At 33.1% G+C, this 15998-nt stretch overlaps 1 protein-coding gene across 1 annotated transcript in view; it reads right to left on the bottom strand.

Annotated features, from left to right (window-relative positions):
- Positions 1-2212: 2212 nt before the first annotated feature.
- LOC113509517 (sodium-dependent neutral amino acid transporter B(0)AT3) overlaps positions 2213-15998 on the bottom strand; it is a 34075-nt gene continuing 20289 nt past the window's right edge. The window contains exons 2-5 of the mRNA XM_052902977.1: positions 14203-14874; positions 11655-12016; positions 5980-6243; positions 2213-5661 (exon numbers count right to left, since the gene is read on the bottom strand). Coding sequence (XP_052758937.1) covers positions 5475-5661; positions 5980-6243; positions 11655-12016; positions 14203-14874 — 1485 coding nt within the window. The 3' untranslated portion in view covers positions 2213-5474. The remainder of the gene's footprint in view (positions 5662-5979; positions 6244-11654; positions 12017-14202; positions 14875-15998) is intronic.

Genomic DNA, 15998 nt, shown 5'->3' on the forward strand with positions numbered 1-15998 from the left:
TGGTAGGTACCTATTTAATACAACTTGTGCATAAATTCTCAATAATTATTGTCTGTTAATTATGATATTTACTATAAAATACTTTCGTTTATAATAAAAAAAAAAATATTTAATTGAAAATATCTCGAATATTTGATATGTAACTTAAAAAAATCGTATATTTTCTAGTATTTTCATTAAATCTTAGTTTACATATATGAAACTAGTGACAATTGGCATAATATTAGTTTTACGACACAATTCCTATTTAAGAACAGTTTCAGATGTTGTAGTAATCACTGTTAATGAAGTAGGTCATTAAATTAACGGAAAAAAAAACGGCACGACAATATTTGTCGGAAAAATGGAACTGGGGCGGTAAAAGAGCTAATATATATGTGTGACTTACTCGACTCTCGCTTTATAGTACTTGCAGTTTAGTTAAATCCTTAACAGGACGAAGCCAAATATCACATTAAAATTCACACATTCCGAATGCCTATTCCACACATTGGCTTATTTGCACAGACATAATAGTCCATTACAACAGAACTTAAACGTCGTATTTAAATAGTAATACAATTAAAAAATCTATTCATCCATGTATATTTCGTTTTATTGGCGATTTCATTTATTATGTCGACTCAGGACTGTTCCTTATTGGCAGTCTATGGGAGATGTTCAACATTGGACAAAAAATGGCTGATGTCAACCAAGATAAGGGGGAAAGGGATTGTTAGCAATGGAGTTAGACAGCTCCATTGCTAGCAATATGCCCGACGTCCACGTAGTTCCCCCTGGAAACCATCGTGAACAATTCTCGTTGAATTCGTCACGTTGGGCTAACTGACCTACTTCATCCTCACCTATCATCTTTCACTGGTGCCCCGCCGGTGTATACCGATAGCACAGGTCTATATACCGTTCCAGTATCGCACATTAAAAAAACCATAATGATAATGTAAAAAGCGAAACATTAAGTTCGAAAATAAACACTCAAAATACATGATATTAGAACATAAATTTGAAAACATGTCTGTGCTTATTCGACCCAATATAATACCTGCCAATGTGTGGAATCCATACTAAATATAAAACTGAAACAATAAATCATTCGTGCACGACTCCCATGACCAAGTTCTTTATAAAATAACGTCTAATATTCATTGTGCGATTAGGCATAAGATATTTTACTTAATTTCCACTACGCAACACAGAGCAGATTCTACTGTTATTATATTTTATATATTAAATGATCGATTATATGTATGTAATTGACTTGAATCGTAAAAATTACACGTAAATATGTTCGAATGACAACAAGATAATCTCAGATTTACATTTACCTACTGTAAAACGTATTACAATTTTATAGTAACGGATTCTTGTAACTAATCAGTTGCAATAATGGCGCGCTTTTATTAATCTTTTGAATTGAACCGACAAAAAAACGGACCTGAGACCTCATACAAAATGATTACGATCTCTTCTCACGTCGACCGATCATTGAAGTATCCAAACATGTTTTTTTTTATATAAATTCTATTAAAAAAAAAATATTTGGAACTGTTTTAAATGTTATTGTGATTATTAACCTACATACCATTGGGGCGCCACTGTGCAGTTAAAAATAAAAAGAAAAATAAGAAAGAAAATGGTGAAAATGTAGTTCTTACCTAAATGTGTTGATATTCATTTATTTTAATTAATTACATACTATGATAATGTATTTACTATACAATATACGAGTATGTACCTATATTAAGGGTTTCTTTTTTTTTTATTTAAGTACTAAAATTAACAACAGCTGCCATTTTCTATTGTTTTACTTAGTTATTTTTCATAAACAAGTTTTATAGAAAACATTATTAATTTTTAAATATATTTTATTAAAATTTTCCTATAGAAACTTGTTGTAAACAATTATTAGTCAATAGCCTTTTTTATGAAAATTTTTTTCAGATAGATTACTAAATTAAAAATATAAACTAAACTCATTCAAACAAAAATTCATTATTATTATGTAAACTTATCATACTACGAGCAAACTGCAACAATAAGATATGTTGGAAGTAGTTTTTTAGATATGGAATAAAAGGATATGTTTTAACTTTTATTTATAAGTATAAATTATTTAAATTTTTTAATAATAATCAAAATTTCTCTAATCTTTTTCTATTGTTTTTTTTTTCTGAAAAAAGGTCTAACTATATTTGATATTTTCATAAAGTAATATTTTTTTAAAGTTAATTATTAAAATATTATAATTATCTGCTTTTAAAATTATGAACTTTTTGCATTTTCAATAATTTAAACAAAAAACATTAAGAATACTATTTTATATAAAATAGTATTCTTAATGTTTTTATTCTTAATATATTAAAACTATAATTGTAAATGAGAGTAGTATTTTTAACCATGGACTTAACCTTATAGATAATTTAATAATTAATTTAGACCGATTTTTTGCTGATACAACCATCCACGACACGATATCCTCCATCTCAACATAATTAAATGTCGATATAGGTATACAGAGTGTAAAGGACAAGTTGGCATTAACTGAAACAGTAAATTTAGACTCTTTTTTTAAACTATAAACTAGTGGAAATTCTATCTGAAAAATTTTATATTTTTTTTTCAAATACATTGCTCGACGTCAAAACTAATAATCGTTAATTATATGATTGTTGTGCATTTTCATTGGGAAAATAATCTGTTATCTGATTCAAACCATTCATCTAAATCAGCTGTTTTCGTTTTGGCCAACCTGACTCTTACACCTGTATAATCCCATGCATTTGTGTCAACAAATATTAAAAAAAAAAGTTGAAAAGTATAAAATAAAATATGACTGAATGTTACTTAGGCAAAAAAATATATAAAAACATTTCATTAGACATATACAGATAATTATTATATGTATACAGACAAATAATTTAATTAAATAAATAACAAAACAAAAAATATCGACAATAAATTCATCGACAATTTTTATTTTATTATTATTTCTAGTTAAACTTTTAACTTTAGAGAAATGATATTTTAACAACCCTTATTAGCAAAAAATAGACTACCTTACACGATATAGATATTTCTAAGTAACTACTCAATCAGTACCTATTATAACAATTAGATAATATGAATATACTATAAAACAGTGATAAAATTTACATAGGTACAGTTGGGAGTAAATATGGTACCCAGTCTAGCAATATTAATCAAAAAGGTAACAATCATTATCACATCGAACCTTACAGAATATTTTGTTTATTTATTACGTCTTTGAAGCCAGTCGCTAACATTTATTGTCCAAATTTACATAGTATATTCAAAGTGTAAGAAGTAATTAAATTGTGTAACAAAATCCCTACTTCAATTTTGAATTTGATTGAAAAACTAAACTACTTAACAGATTTGGATAAAATTCATATATGATCAATCTGTAAGTGTATTTTTAAGCTAAAAAAAACAATTGTTCGAATTGATTTAAAACTGACGGAGTTATGAGGTAACAAACATAAAAAAAATACAACTAAATTGAAAACTTCTTACTTTTTGAAGTCGCTTGAAAACCACTAACTTATACTACAGATTAATAATAGAGATTTGCCTATAAGTATACTCTTTCCGATAAAAAAAAAGAATTTTCCAAACCGGTTTACAACCGACATATGAATATGAGGTAACAAACGTTTAAAAAAAGAACATACAATCGAAATTAGAACCTCGTTCTTTTTTAAGTCTGTTTAAAAATATTAATTAGATACCGAGAAATGTTGTCGATGACTAAACTTTCACCCAAATACTTTATGACATTATTAGGCATCCTATTTATTGGTTATATGTAGTTATTTATGTCATAAATTACCAATAAATATAAGTATAAATATTTCGTTTTAAATTATTTTAAGAGTTATATTACTCTAATTATAAAAGTTATACTAATAAAAAATATATGTGAGTAAACTATTATATTAATTTTAACTAAATTAAAATATTTACTTATAAAAAAAAAAATTGCCTTCCTATCAGTTGTCAAGTATCCATAATACAAACTTTTCTTCGTTTAAAATTAGATTACTCTGTGTGATATATTGAAAGTAAAATCTAAGATCGCTATTAATCTGTATTTGTTTTGCAACCTTATTTTTAATGCAAAAAAAAAAATATGTCGCTGAAAGCCTTTTTAACATACAAATATATATTATCAATTATACGTTGTTGGCTTAGCATACAAATAGTGAATTATTGTCAATATGTATTTATATTTAATATTTGGTACATAATCTAAATAACTACTGGACTAGTATTACATCTGCCTACAGTAGGCACGTAACGTAACGTTTCGTAACCAATTCGTAGAACATTCTTGAAAAACTACAAATTCTTTAGAATATTAATTTAGAAACATTATAATTTAACTTAATAATGTTAAAACATTCAATAATAATAACTTAATGTATAAAAAATATCCATAATTCTTACATCTTATAACTAATTTATTGTCGTTTATATTCAAAGTAATATAGCTAAAGATTTCAACATTATAATATGAAATTAACATAGTTCATTTATAGAAAAAATGTGTAAATACAATATTAAATTGTTCAAATAACAACAGGTTATATATGAAACCTTATATAGTTAACTAAATTAATTATTAATATAAATATATTCACTCTAAAAGCTTAATTTTTACTAAAACATTCTACAAAATTTATTATTTTATCCATATAAACGGCCGGATATGAAATTTAGATATGATTTTTTAATATTTCGTTTGATAATAAAATAAGATAATAATATATTACCCAATCAGTAAAAAAAATACAATTTACCTGTCATAAAATTACTTTGGGTAAATTAAATTTATAAAATTGGGATTGTTTTTTTCATATAATTTCAGTTACGTATGTAACACCAACACTTTTTAATACGTGTATAATTTGGTATCGGAGGTCCTAGGATCCCTAACCTTTCAAAAAGTTTTTAATAAATACTGTCATACATTTAGTAATAGTAATGAGATTAAAAAAAAAACGCGGAGGTGTGACTCAAAAAAGAAATTCAAATTTCGAAACAATATATTTCTTGGGCACATTTAGATCCCACAACACCGGTTAAGAGTTAATAAAATGACACTTGTAGACTTTTTCATACCTTTAAATATGTCAATCCCCAAAATGGCCGGCATTTATATATTTCAACAAAAAATAACAATAAACAAAGGTTTCTAGTTTCTAGCAATATTCTCCTTTACATAATATTTAGCCTCAGTTCACTTGGATCAGGATCCACAAGTGAGTCCAAGGGTATTTTTTCATCCCTTTTCATCCACATGTGGATTCATAACGTCCAACGCCAGAACTAGGTCTTGTATATTGAGATTCTGTTAACAATTTTGACATTGGAAAAGCATAAAATACTTACATCGAACCCCCAAACTATATTGTCTATGGCCCAGACAACATATGTTTTTTTTTTAGAGTTCCCTACTCATCATCATCGGTTTCGCAGCAACCTGGCCAACAGCACCTCTCGCTCCCGTCTGGTCTGGTGCAAAACAACAGGGTCTCGGTAGCGGACACCGGCCTGGGCTCTATGCCGTGGAAGTCGCGTAATTCCTCAGCGGGGAACCACGCTCGCTCCTCGTCTTCTATGATCGGATAGCCAAAATATCTGGAAAGAAATAAACCTCATTTTTAATCGACTTCAACAAAAAAGAGAGTCCCAATTCGGTTATATTTTTTTTTTATATTTATCACCTCATAACTCTGTTAATGCTAAACTGAATTGAAAAATTATTATTTTACTTGAAAGGGTATGCTTACGGATTGGTTCCATAAAATTTTTCTCAAAATATTAAATATAATAAGACCTTTCACATATTTTTTTTTATTGAACTTAGAATGGTAACTTGATAACAACTTTATGCATGTCTATATATCCCATTCAGTAACCTTAATCTACAATTTTATTAGTAAAATAAAATAATACCTGCATATCGCCAATCCTGGTATCCACAGCACAGACGCCAGAATCAGTACTACGACAAGCAACACCGCCCATATCGGCCATGGTTTCTTCACGGTGTCCCCCTCTGATGGTATCCAGGCCTCGTAACCTGACCCCTCCATGGCCAGTTCAGCAAACGAGGATATCAGGATCGAGAGCATAGCAAGCGGCGAGAGGTACTTCCAGCAGATCAGCCAGTATATACCCGGGCGAGTTCCGGTCATCAATTCAATGTCGTCAGCGAACCTTAAAATTAGAGGGGAAGGGACTGTTAGTAATGGAGACTGAAGCTCCTATTGCTAGCAACATACGTAACCAGGTCGACCTCCCCGTGATCCTCCCTGGAAACCATCGTGTTGAATTTCAGATCTATTCATCACGATGGGCTAACTGATTTAGTTTTTCATTCTCACCTTTCAACCCCTACTGGTGGGCACCAGTGTATACCATTAGCATTGGCAGGGTTACCATTCCATTATCATCCAGTAAAAAAAGAACTTATAATTGCTTATTAATTAGATGAACAAAAACTATGGGCTTCTATTATTACTCAGACTTTTTCTTTCACGCATGACCAAACTACGAGTATGTTAATACTAAGTTAATAATGAAAGATTTGCTGGAAGAAATCTCTTATTAGAGATAAGCTCGCCTTTGTACATTATGTTTAAAATAAAAAATGAAAATAAAATGGCGTGAATTTACTGGGTACAGAGGAATAACACCTGAGTCCTCAGGAATGGCAACGCATGAGGTGTATCATGGGTGAAACGGTATACTCTGTTATGTCCATGGTACTGCTCATGTCTATAGGCGACGGTTACCACTTTCCATCAGGTGGGCCGTCAGCTTGTTTGCCATTCTAAGTTGTATAAAAAAAAACTATGGATGAAGAGAGGACTATCTAATTTATCTACAAACATGTTCAGGAGACTTCCCACTTCCGCGTATTCGATGCAAGACCGAAACTGTCTTTTTACGCCAGTCTGCGTCAAAACTATCTGTATGAGCTTCGGCAAACATCGCTACCTTGGCGTTACCATTTTATTATCACCCATTAAAAAAACGGCTTAACCAATCTCCATAAAATTTAGTATATATACACTTACTACGTGGGATGGAGAAGGCTACTTTTATTTCGGTCATAAAAATATTCCAATCACGCGGACAAATTCTCGGGTAATGGTTTTTATTTTTGATGGATGAAAATGGAATGGTAACCCCACCTGCGCTAACGGGATACGCTGGCGGAGCACCAGTGAAGGGTGATAGATGAGATCAGGGTCATGATGAATACATCAGGAATTAACCATGACAGTTTCCAGAGGGAACCGCGAGGAGGTCGATCTGGTTGGGTATATTGCTAGCAATGGGATTCTCAGTCTCCATCACTAGTAATCCCTTATTATTATTTCGTGATAACCATATTGATCGGTGTTGTTTATGTCTATAGGCCATACCAAATGCAACGGTCACCATTTTATACACGTATACGTATACAAATTGCAATCTATTTCAAATCACACAAAAACCACTGCATAAGAATCTGTCAATTTGTTAGAACTTTGAGCAAAACAAGGGCACAGACTCGCCCCCTCGCTCACCCTCATGCGAAACTTGGCGGCAAGAACAAAAAGGTTTTGTAGAAGGTCGGAAGCATTAAGGTCGATTTCTCTAAACCTCTAAACTAAAATTTACTAGAGGGAGATTTTGTACAAAAGTCCATTGCTTGGGTACCTCTGTCCCATTCGTGTTTCAACTGTGAAGCAGTTGTTTGCATGATATGTGTGGGATATGGTGTGAATTTACTGGGTACAGAGGAATAACACCGGAGTCCTCAGGAATGGCAACGCATGGGGGGTATCATGGGCGAAACAGTATACTCTGTAATGTCCATGGTACTGCTTATGTCTATAGGCGACGGTTACCACTTTCCATCAGGTGGGCCGGCAGCTTGTTTGCCATTCTAAGCTGTATAAAAAAAAAAGATAAGTATAAAGAATCGGAACCTCAGAATCGGCCTCATTGATTCGAGCCCGCCTACGGAATGTATTAACTTTTTTTTGTAAGCGTAAATCGATTTTGGAACCTTCATTATTCTTAAGCGACCAAAAGAGAGAGGTTATCAATTCATCGGAAATTTTTTATGCGATTACATTACACGATTACGTCGAAAATTCTGAACCGATTTTGGCAATTCTTTTTATAATAGATATAATTTATGACATTTGAAAATGTAGGAGGTTCACAATTCTATTGTATGTTTTTTTTATGTTTATAACCTCATAACTGGGCCATTTATAGACTAAATTGAAAAATATTTTTTTTTATTTGAAAGGATTTTTTGACTTTAGCTTAGTTTTTAAAATCAAAAGTTTTTAACACGATTGAAGTCAGTTTTTTTTTGTGAGACAAAATCTTAATTAATGCAGATTGAAAAAAACTGTTCGGAGTTTTAAATCCAAGCATTTTAAATCTAATATTCCTAGGAATGAGTCGAGGGATGGGTAGCAGCGTCCCTTTTAAAACATCATCAAAGCCTAACTGCGATTGCCAACCCGCCTGCCAAACGTGGCGACTACTGGCAAAACCCCCCCAATAGAGAGGAGCCTATGTTCAAAAGTAAACAATTAACAGCTGATATGATGTTGATAACCTTGATACCTAATTCTTCTCTGCTACAAAGCTTTAATCCACAGATATAGATTAATAACTTTATTATCATCATAATAATGTACTTAATGTTACTTAATTACTAGCAATATAAAACCAAAACAAGAGCAAAACCATTTCTATTGCAAAATTATTTAAAAATTAGAAGAAACTATTTTTTCTTTTGCCCATAATAAATCACTCACTAAATAAATCACTTCTATCCCATTCAATATGGAAATATAGATAGATAGATAAATAAACACTTTATTTGAGTCATCTATGACACACGTAAATTTACAACTAATTTAGTTGTTAAACTTTCTCGGACGGTGTTGTCTCTATTGGCTGTCACTGAAGACTAATGTAGGCAGTCCATTAGCCCCTCAATTGTAATGAGCACCTACATGTTACTTAACTGTATTACAACGGCTGACCAAAATCAATACCCAATATCGCGGCAAGGTGAATATTTATTTTGTAAATTTGCCTCACTTGTTGAAAATCCTTACTGATGTTACAAATATGGAAATTAGTTTGTTTGTCATCTCTTAGCGTCTATCCTATCCTTAATTATTAATGATTCGACAGATATTGGTAATATCGGAATAGATGATGGCTTTTTTCCGCTATCAATGTCTAGAGAAACCCAATATATGGATATCGGATTGGTATCTATATTATCTATAACTACTTCTGATATCTACATGTGAAAAGTAACAGGCTAAAAGCTAAAGCTAGTTAAATAATAAAATACCTACGTCGTACCTAGCAACGCGTACTTGCATGTCTCTGACTGCACTTAACTTCAACTAATTGACCTACATTCGAACATTTCACCACGACTGCACCTAATTCTTCTATGCTACAAAGCTTTAATCCACAGATATACGTATAGACCAAGAAGTGTATTAACATCATAATAATATAATTAAAGTCACTTAAGAAACAGAGTCATCAATCGTAACAAAATTACTAGCAATATAAAACCAACACAAGAGCAAAACCTTTTCTATTGCAAAATTAATACAAAAATAAGTTTTTTGTCCACTTCTTCATACGAATCGATTTCAAAACCAATGAAATAAGTTACTTCTATCCCATTCAATATGGATAAATTTACAACTAAATTAGTTGTAAATTTACGTGTGTCATAGATGACTCAAATAAAGTATTTATCTATCAATGTATCTATATATCCATAATGAATGGATTACTTCTAGTAATCTATTTCATTGGTTTTGATATTAATTTCATTAGTTTTAAATTTACAACTAAATTAGTTGTAAATTTACGTGTGTCATAGATGATTCAAATAAAATTTTAATCAAATAAATTACATAACTATAAGAATAAAACACAAAAGATAAAATACAAAAATATGTTTTTGCCACGTGTGTCACAGTGACCCAAATAGGCCACGACTCAGTGATAGTTTTGCTTAAAAACAAAGCACTGATTTTCAGCTACAGCCTGAAATAGATGGCATATCATCGTAAAACATGTGTACCATCAGGTTTACTCTTAAATATAGTATCGATATCGAGCCAATCTAATGCTAATGACAATTTTAATTTTGTACTATGCACATGAAATAACAATTAGGAATGGAATGAAAATCGGGATCAGTTTGCAACAGTTTGCATTGGCAAGTTGCACTATTAGAACAGTATGGAACCATTACGTCGCTAGTGTTGCAGTTCGAGAGTGTGAAACATTTCAATTCCAATATCGATCGATTTATTAAAATTTATTTCAAACGTAACCTCACTGATTTTAAGTTAGATCTTCAGAACTAATGTTCGTTTACAACTTAATAGTGATTTGCATTTTACAAATACAATAACGTTTTTTTTATTGGATGAAAATGGAGTGGTAACCCCGCTTGCGCTAATGGGATACGCTGGCGGAGCACCAGTGAAAGGTGATTGATGAGAATGAAAACAGGCCTGTTAGCCCATCATGATGAATTCATCAGGAATTAACCATGATAGTTTCCAGGGGAAACCGCGAGGAGGTCGACCTGGTTGGATATATTGCTAGCAATGGGATTCTTAGTCTCTATTACTAACAATCCCTTTTCCCCCCAATACAATAATGTTTTGACTCGTCATTTCCTACAGAGTAGTTTGTATCAGCCAATCTGCTGACCACTGCTAAACATAAGCTTCCCCATAAGGGGGGTTTAACCCGTAATTGCTACGCTTGGCAAGTGGATTGGTAACCGCTATTTGGTTTTCGTGATGTTTTAATAGAGATACTGCTACTTATTCCTCGACCATTAAATTCCCTCAGCCGTCTCTTACGACACACACGAGATAGTAAAGGGTGGCCAATTTTATGCCGGGACGAAACGACATCGAATAAGTAAGTATAAATGATCCTATTTGAAATATTCTGATATATTTGACATTATAGATTTTTTATATAAGTAATATATTACTAAAGGCCTCCCCACATACTTCTATATAGTTCAATCAACACGCGTAATATACGAGCCGTCATCAATCATTCACTCGAACACGATCACTTTTAAGTGAACTACTGTGTTTGCTTCAAATTTAGTTTATTATTCAAAACAAATTCGTATTCATTAAGTGTGTGAATATGTAAAAAATGCACAAGCAATTTTTTTTTATCCATAAAAATTATCCTTAAAATCTCCTCTTTCCTTATGGCAGTCTATAGGGAAGGCCTATGTCCAGCAGTGGACAGACAAACAGACAGTAAAGTGAGGATGATGATGATAAAATTTAAAATTTGCTTGTACATTTTTTATACTACTTAGAATGGCAAACAAGCTGACAGTCCACCTGATGTAAAGTGGTTACCGTCGCCTATAGACATGAGCAGTACCACGGACATAACAGAGTATACTGTTTCGTCCATGATACCCCCCATGCGTTGCCATTCCTGAGGACTCAGGTGTTCTTCCTTTGTACTTTATTACAAAGTTTTTATAATACTGTGACGATACAAAAGTCCTTAGATATTAAAGTACTTACCTCTTCACTCCATACACGTAAGCAATCCCGACACATTCGAAAAATGCGATGATTAACAGAGGAAAGTTCCCACTATACATGTCAAAGAGGAGGAATATGTAGCTGCCAGAGCCATGTGCAAATCCCATAGACAATATACAGCATATCAGGCATAGACCACCGGTTAAATACTCCTTTCTCAGGTTGGGCAACAGTTTCATATCAACTATAGAGGTCACCACGCCTTCCAATGTGCCGAATTGAGAATCGATTCCCAGTGTGAACAGCATCAGAAAGAATAAAACGGACCAAAACTGAGCCCCGGGAAACTGGTTGATAGCCTCTGTGAAGATTATGAATGCTAATCCAGTGCCGGACGCCGTCTGAAAAGTTAAATGGATATAACTTTAGTTGAATACGTGAACAGAACTTTTAAATTATTCTTATACATATAGCCATTGATTCTAATTTGGTTCTCACAAAAGTGTGCTATATATACCTAAGTACTAGGAGAGCATAAGTTTATAGCACTCAAGTGATAAATTATTACCTCCTACAAATTTCTGCTTCTCTAATTATTTATGGAGAATACATCAATGTCATATAGGATTAAATACATCTACCTACACATAGTTGTAGATTTACTAAATTTCTCTACAAATCATGTACTTATAAGATCTGTCTATCCATATGATTATGCAGATACTAATTCAGCATACAGTGCAAATTGTTCGCGCTCATTTTCAGACTCAATGAATCAAATTGAAACATTGTTACTGGTAAAAGCATAATAAACAGTTTATTTCCTTTTTCTTATACCACTGAGATGGCAAACAAGCATACGGCTCTCCTGATGGTAATCGGTTACTGTAGCCTATGCCGGCAATACCAGGGACATTATGCGCAGACGCCGACCTTGAAGAAACCCTTTTACCTCTTTAATGAACCCTATGCTGTAGTCTCTTAAAAATACCTCGACTCGAGCTCATTCCATAACCTGAGCGTTCGTCGGAGAAAACATCTCTGAAATATTGCTATACGCGACCATCTAGTCTGGGGTGTAGGGGTGAAAACCCTGTCGACGGCAAGTTGTATGATGGTAGAAAGCGACCGTAGGCATCATATTAAAGGTTCTTCAAAATTGATTATATTACTATTATTTATTATATTTTATTTTTTTTTCATTTTCAGCCTTTATCCGTCCTTTTCTGGACATAGGCCTCCCCCATAGACTGCCATAAAGAACGGTACTGAGCCACCTGCATCCACTCACTCCCTGCAACGCATTTCAGGTCGTCACTCCATCTAGTGGGGGGTCGTCCTACACTGCGTTTACCCGTACCTATTACTATAACATTATAATTGTTTTACTTATCTATTAATTCTATAATTAATTTAGAACATTTCACTTTAAATAAAACAAACTTATTTGCAAAGTACAACGAGTCGATAAACTAACGACTCAAGATAGTACGATAAACTGGGTCGCGGGTAATCCTTCTTCGAAACCCTTTTCAGACTCCGTCCGCTTGAAATTTCTAATAGGGTCTTATGAAGTTAAGTCTATCGTTATAAGTAGATATCTATCTATACAATTTTATAATATTATTATAGGGTTTTGGAATTGAATATGTGCTTTTAATATACATAAATTGAAAAAGAAAATCATAAAATCCTCTTAATTTTAAGTACACCCTCCCTTAAATTGTTAAAAATATCAAGTAAATGTCGATATATGTGTCTAACAAAAACATAGCCATAGATGTATATTTACAGTACTTAAAATATGTCTAAGTAATATTTGAATAATTTAGTTCAATTACACGAATCGCATGTCATATCAATTGTCATCATCTAATCAGCCATTGTCTGTCCACTGTTGGACATAGGCCTCCCCCATGGACTACCTTAAGGAACAACCCTAAGCCACCTACATTCACTGGCTCCCTGCAATGCATTAGAGGTCGTCTCTCCATATAGTGGAGAGCCGTCCTATATGACCTCAAAAATCTTTCTTCTCCATTCGTTGTTTGTTCGTCGAGCTATGTGACTAGCCCTTTGTTACTTTAGCTTACTTATCCTTGGAGCTATGTCGATCATTTTGGGGCTTACGGATATCCTCATTTCAGATTCTGTCACGCAAAGTAACTCGGAGCATAACCCTCTCTATATCTCGCTAAGTACCATAACTTGAAACTTTTACGTACGAGCAACCGTGTAGGACCATGATTCAGTTTAACTGGCAATACTCACTAGTTAAAGACCTTTGTCTTTAAACTTAACACATCAACACTGATTAATAATTATATAAATTATGCATTGTTATAAATATAGCAAAGCTTGAAATTAATTAAAGTAGACATATATATATACTTCTTAAAATTAGACATTTACTGCTCGACCTTTCTTAGAATAACGTAAATTGTGTCATTTAAAACTTTCTCGAAATAATTAATTGTCACTGCGTCTTTCATTAAGATTGTTCAAAATTTTAAAAGCACCTAAACTTGTAACAATGAAGATCTCTGAATGAAGAAATGCCTATTTAACAATAATAATTTTCACTTACATTGTCCAACTCCTTCTGCAAATCACACTCCGGCAAATGTGGCATCAACAGTTTCGTCAGATTACCGTTTATATCGACTGTCACCATTTGCCCGGGCTCCGGGAATACCATAGATTTATAACCGGGCCCAAATATATCCAATAAAGTCTCGTTTCTGACACCCAAGCACTTTTCGTAAACCATTGTCGCTTTGAAACCAATTATGGAGAACACGACGATGCCAGCAAACATCGACGTTAAACAGTTAGTCATAGATACCATTATTGCGTCCCTGTAGCAGTTATTGTCGACAGGGTTATACGATGAAAAGGCAATTAGCCCTCCGAAAGCTAAGCCAAGGGAAAAGAAGATTTGTGTGCCTGCTTCCAGCCAGACCACAGGGTCTAATATCGTGTGCCACTTTGGCGTAAAAAGATGAATGAGCCCATCGCTCATACCTTTCAATGTAATGCCCCTAAAAAAGAAAATAACTAGGACAATATAAGGGAATGTGGCGGTAACGTAGACGACCTTCCCTGATGAGGCGATGCCTTTGATCATGCACATGTAGACCAGTATCCAAGCGATGACGAGTGCTAATGCTATCTTGTAATTGAAGGTCTGGGGATGGTTAATGTCTTCGGATATTTGAAGGGTCGTTCTGTACCAGAAGTATTGTGTTGGGCTGCTGATCTGCAACAAAAGAAAAATTATATTTAGTAAAGAAAACGAAACTACCAATATTGTTCACACTCCAACAATAGGTCTTATAGAATGTGGCACGTTTTTAATCTATGTCAGGGATTGCTTTAATAATTTTAATATCGTCAAATAATGTTCGTTTACAACTCAATAGTGATTTGCATTTTACAAATACAATAATATTTTGACTCGTCATTTCCTACTGAGTAGTTCGTATCAGCCAATCTACTGACCTAAAACTACCAATACTGTTCACACTCTCATAGGTCTTATAGAATGTAGCACGTTTTTAATCTATGACAGGGATTGCTTTAATAATTTTCATTTCGTCAAATTTGATACGAGTACAAGCGTAACTGGAACGTTTCTTTGTTTTCGCAATTGTATCAATTTGTTTCTAATTATTTCACACTAGCTACATATTTCTCGCGATTTTGGTCATGCAAAACTATCATGGTTACAAGAAACTGTAATCATGATAGTTTTGTCCCATTCGTGTTTCAACCGTGAAGCAGTTGTGTTTGCATAGCTGTGTTTCGGTTTGAAGGGTGGGATATGGCGTGAAATTACTGGATACAGAGGAATAACACCTGAGTCCTCAAGAATGGCATCGCATGGGTGGTATCATGGGCGAAACAGTATACTCTGTTATGTCCATAGTACTGCTCATGTGTATAGGCGACGGTTACCACTTTCCATCAGGTGGACCGTCAGCTTGTTTGCCATTGTAAGTTGTATAAAAAAAAGAAACTCCTGTATAAAATTTTGTCTCTGAAATAAAACTGAAAATGTGTTGCCTTTTATTTCTTTTATGAATATATCATAGGAGCGTACATGTCATGTCATCTGACAACAGCATATGTCAACTCCCTCGCCGTCTTCCTTTTGTAAATGTACGTATTTTTTTTCTCATAACAACTCTGTAAAATCATTTCCATCAATCAAGTTCTAACAAGTACATTACGTTCCGTAAACAAAAGTCTTCAATTGGTATATACATTGATAAATGACGATAAAATGTTTTGCAGGTACCTTACATTAAAAATTGAATTTGGAACGCCAGATAGCGTGTCTTTTGTTTTTTGGTCTTTTTTATTAATGAAAATAGTATAGTA

The sequence above is a fragment of the Galleria mellonella genome, unplaced genomic scaffold (assembly GCF_026898425.1).
Source record: "Galleria mellonella isolate WM207_F2 unplaced genomic scaffold, CSIRO_AGI_GalMel_v1 utg99, whole genome shotgun sequence".
Classification (NCBI taxonomy): domain Eukaryota; kingdom Metazoa; phylum Arthropoda; class Insecta; order Lepidoptera; family Pyralidae; genus Galleria; species Galleria mellonella.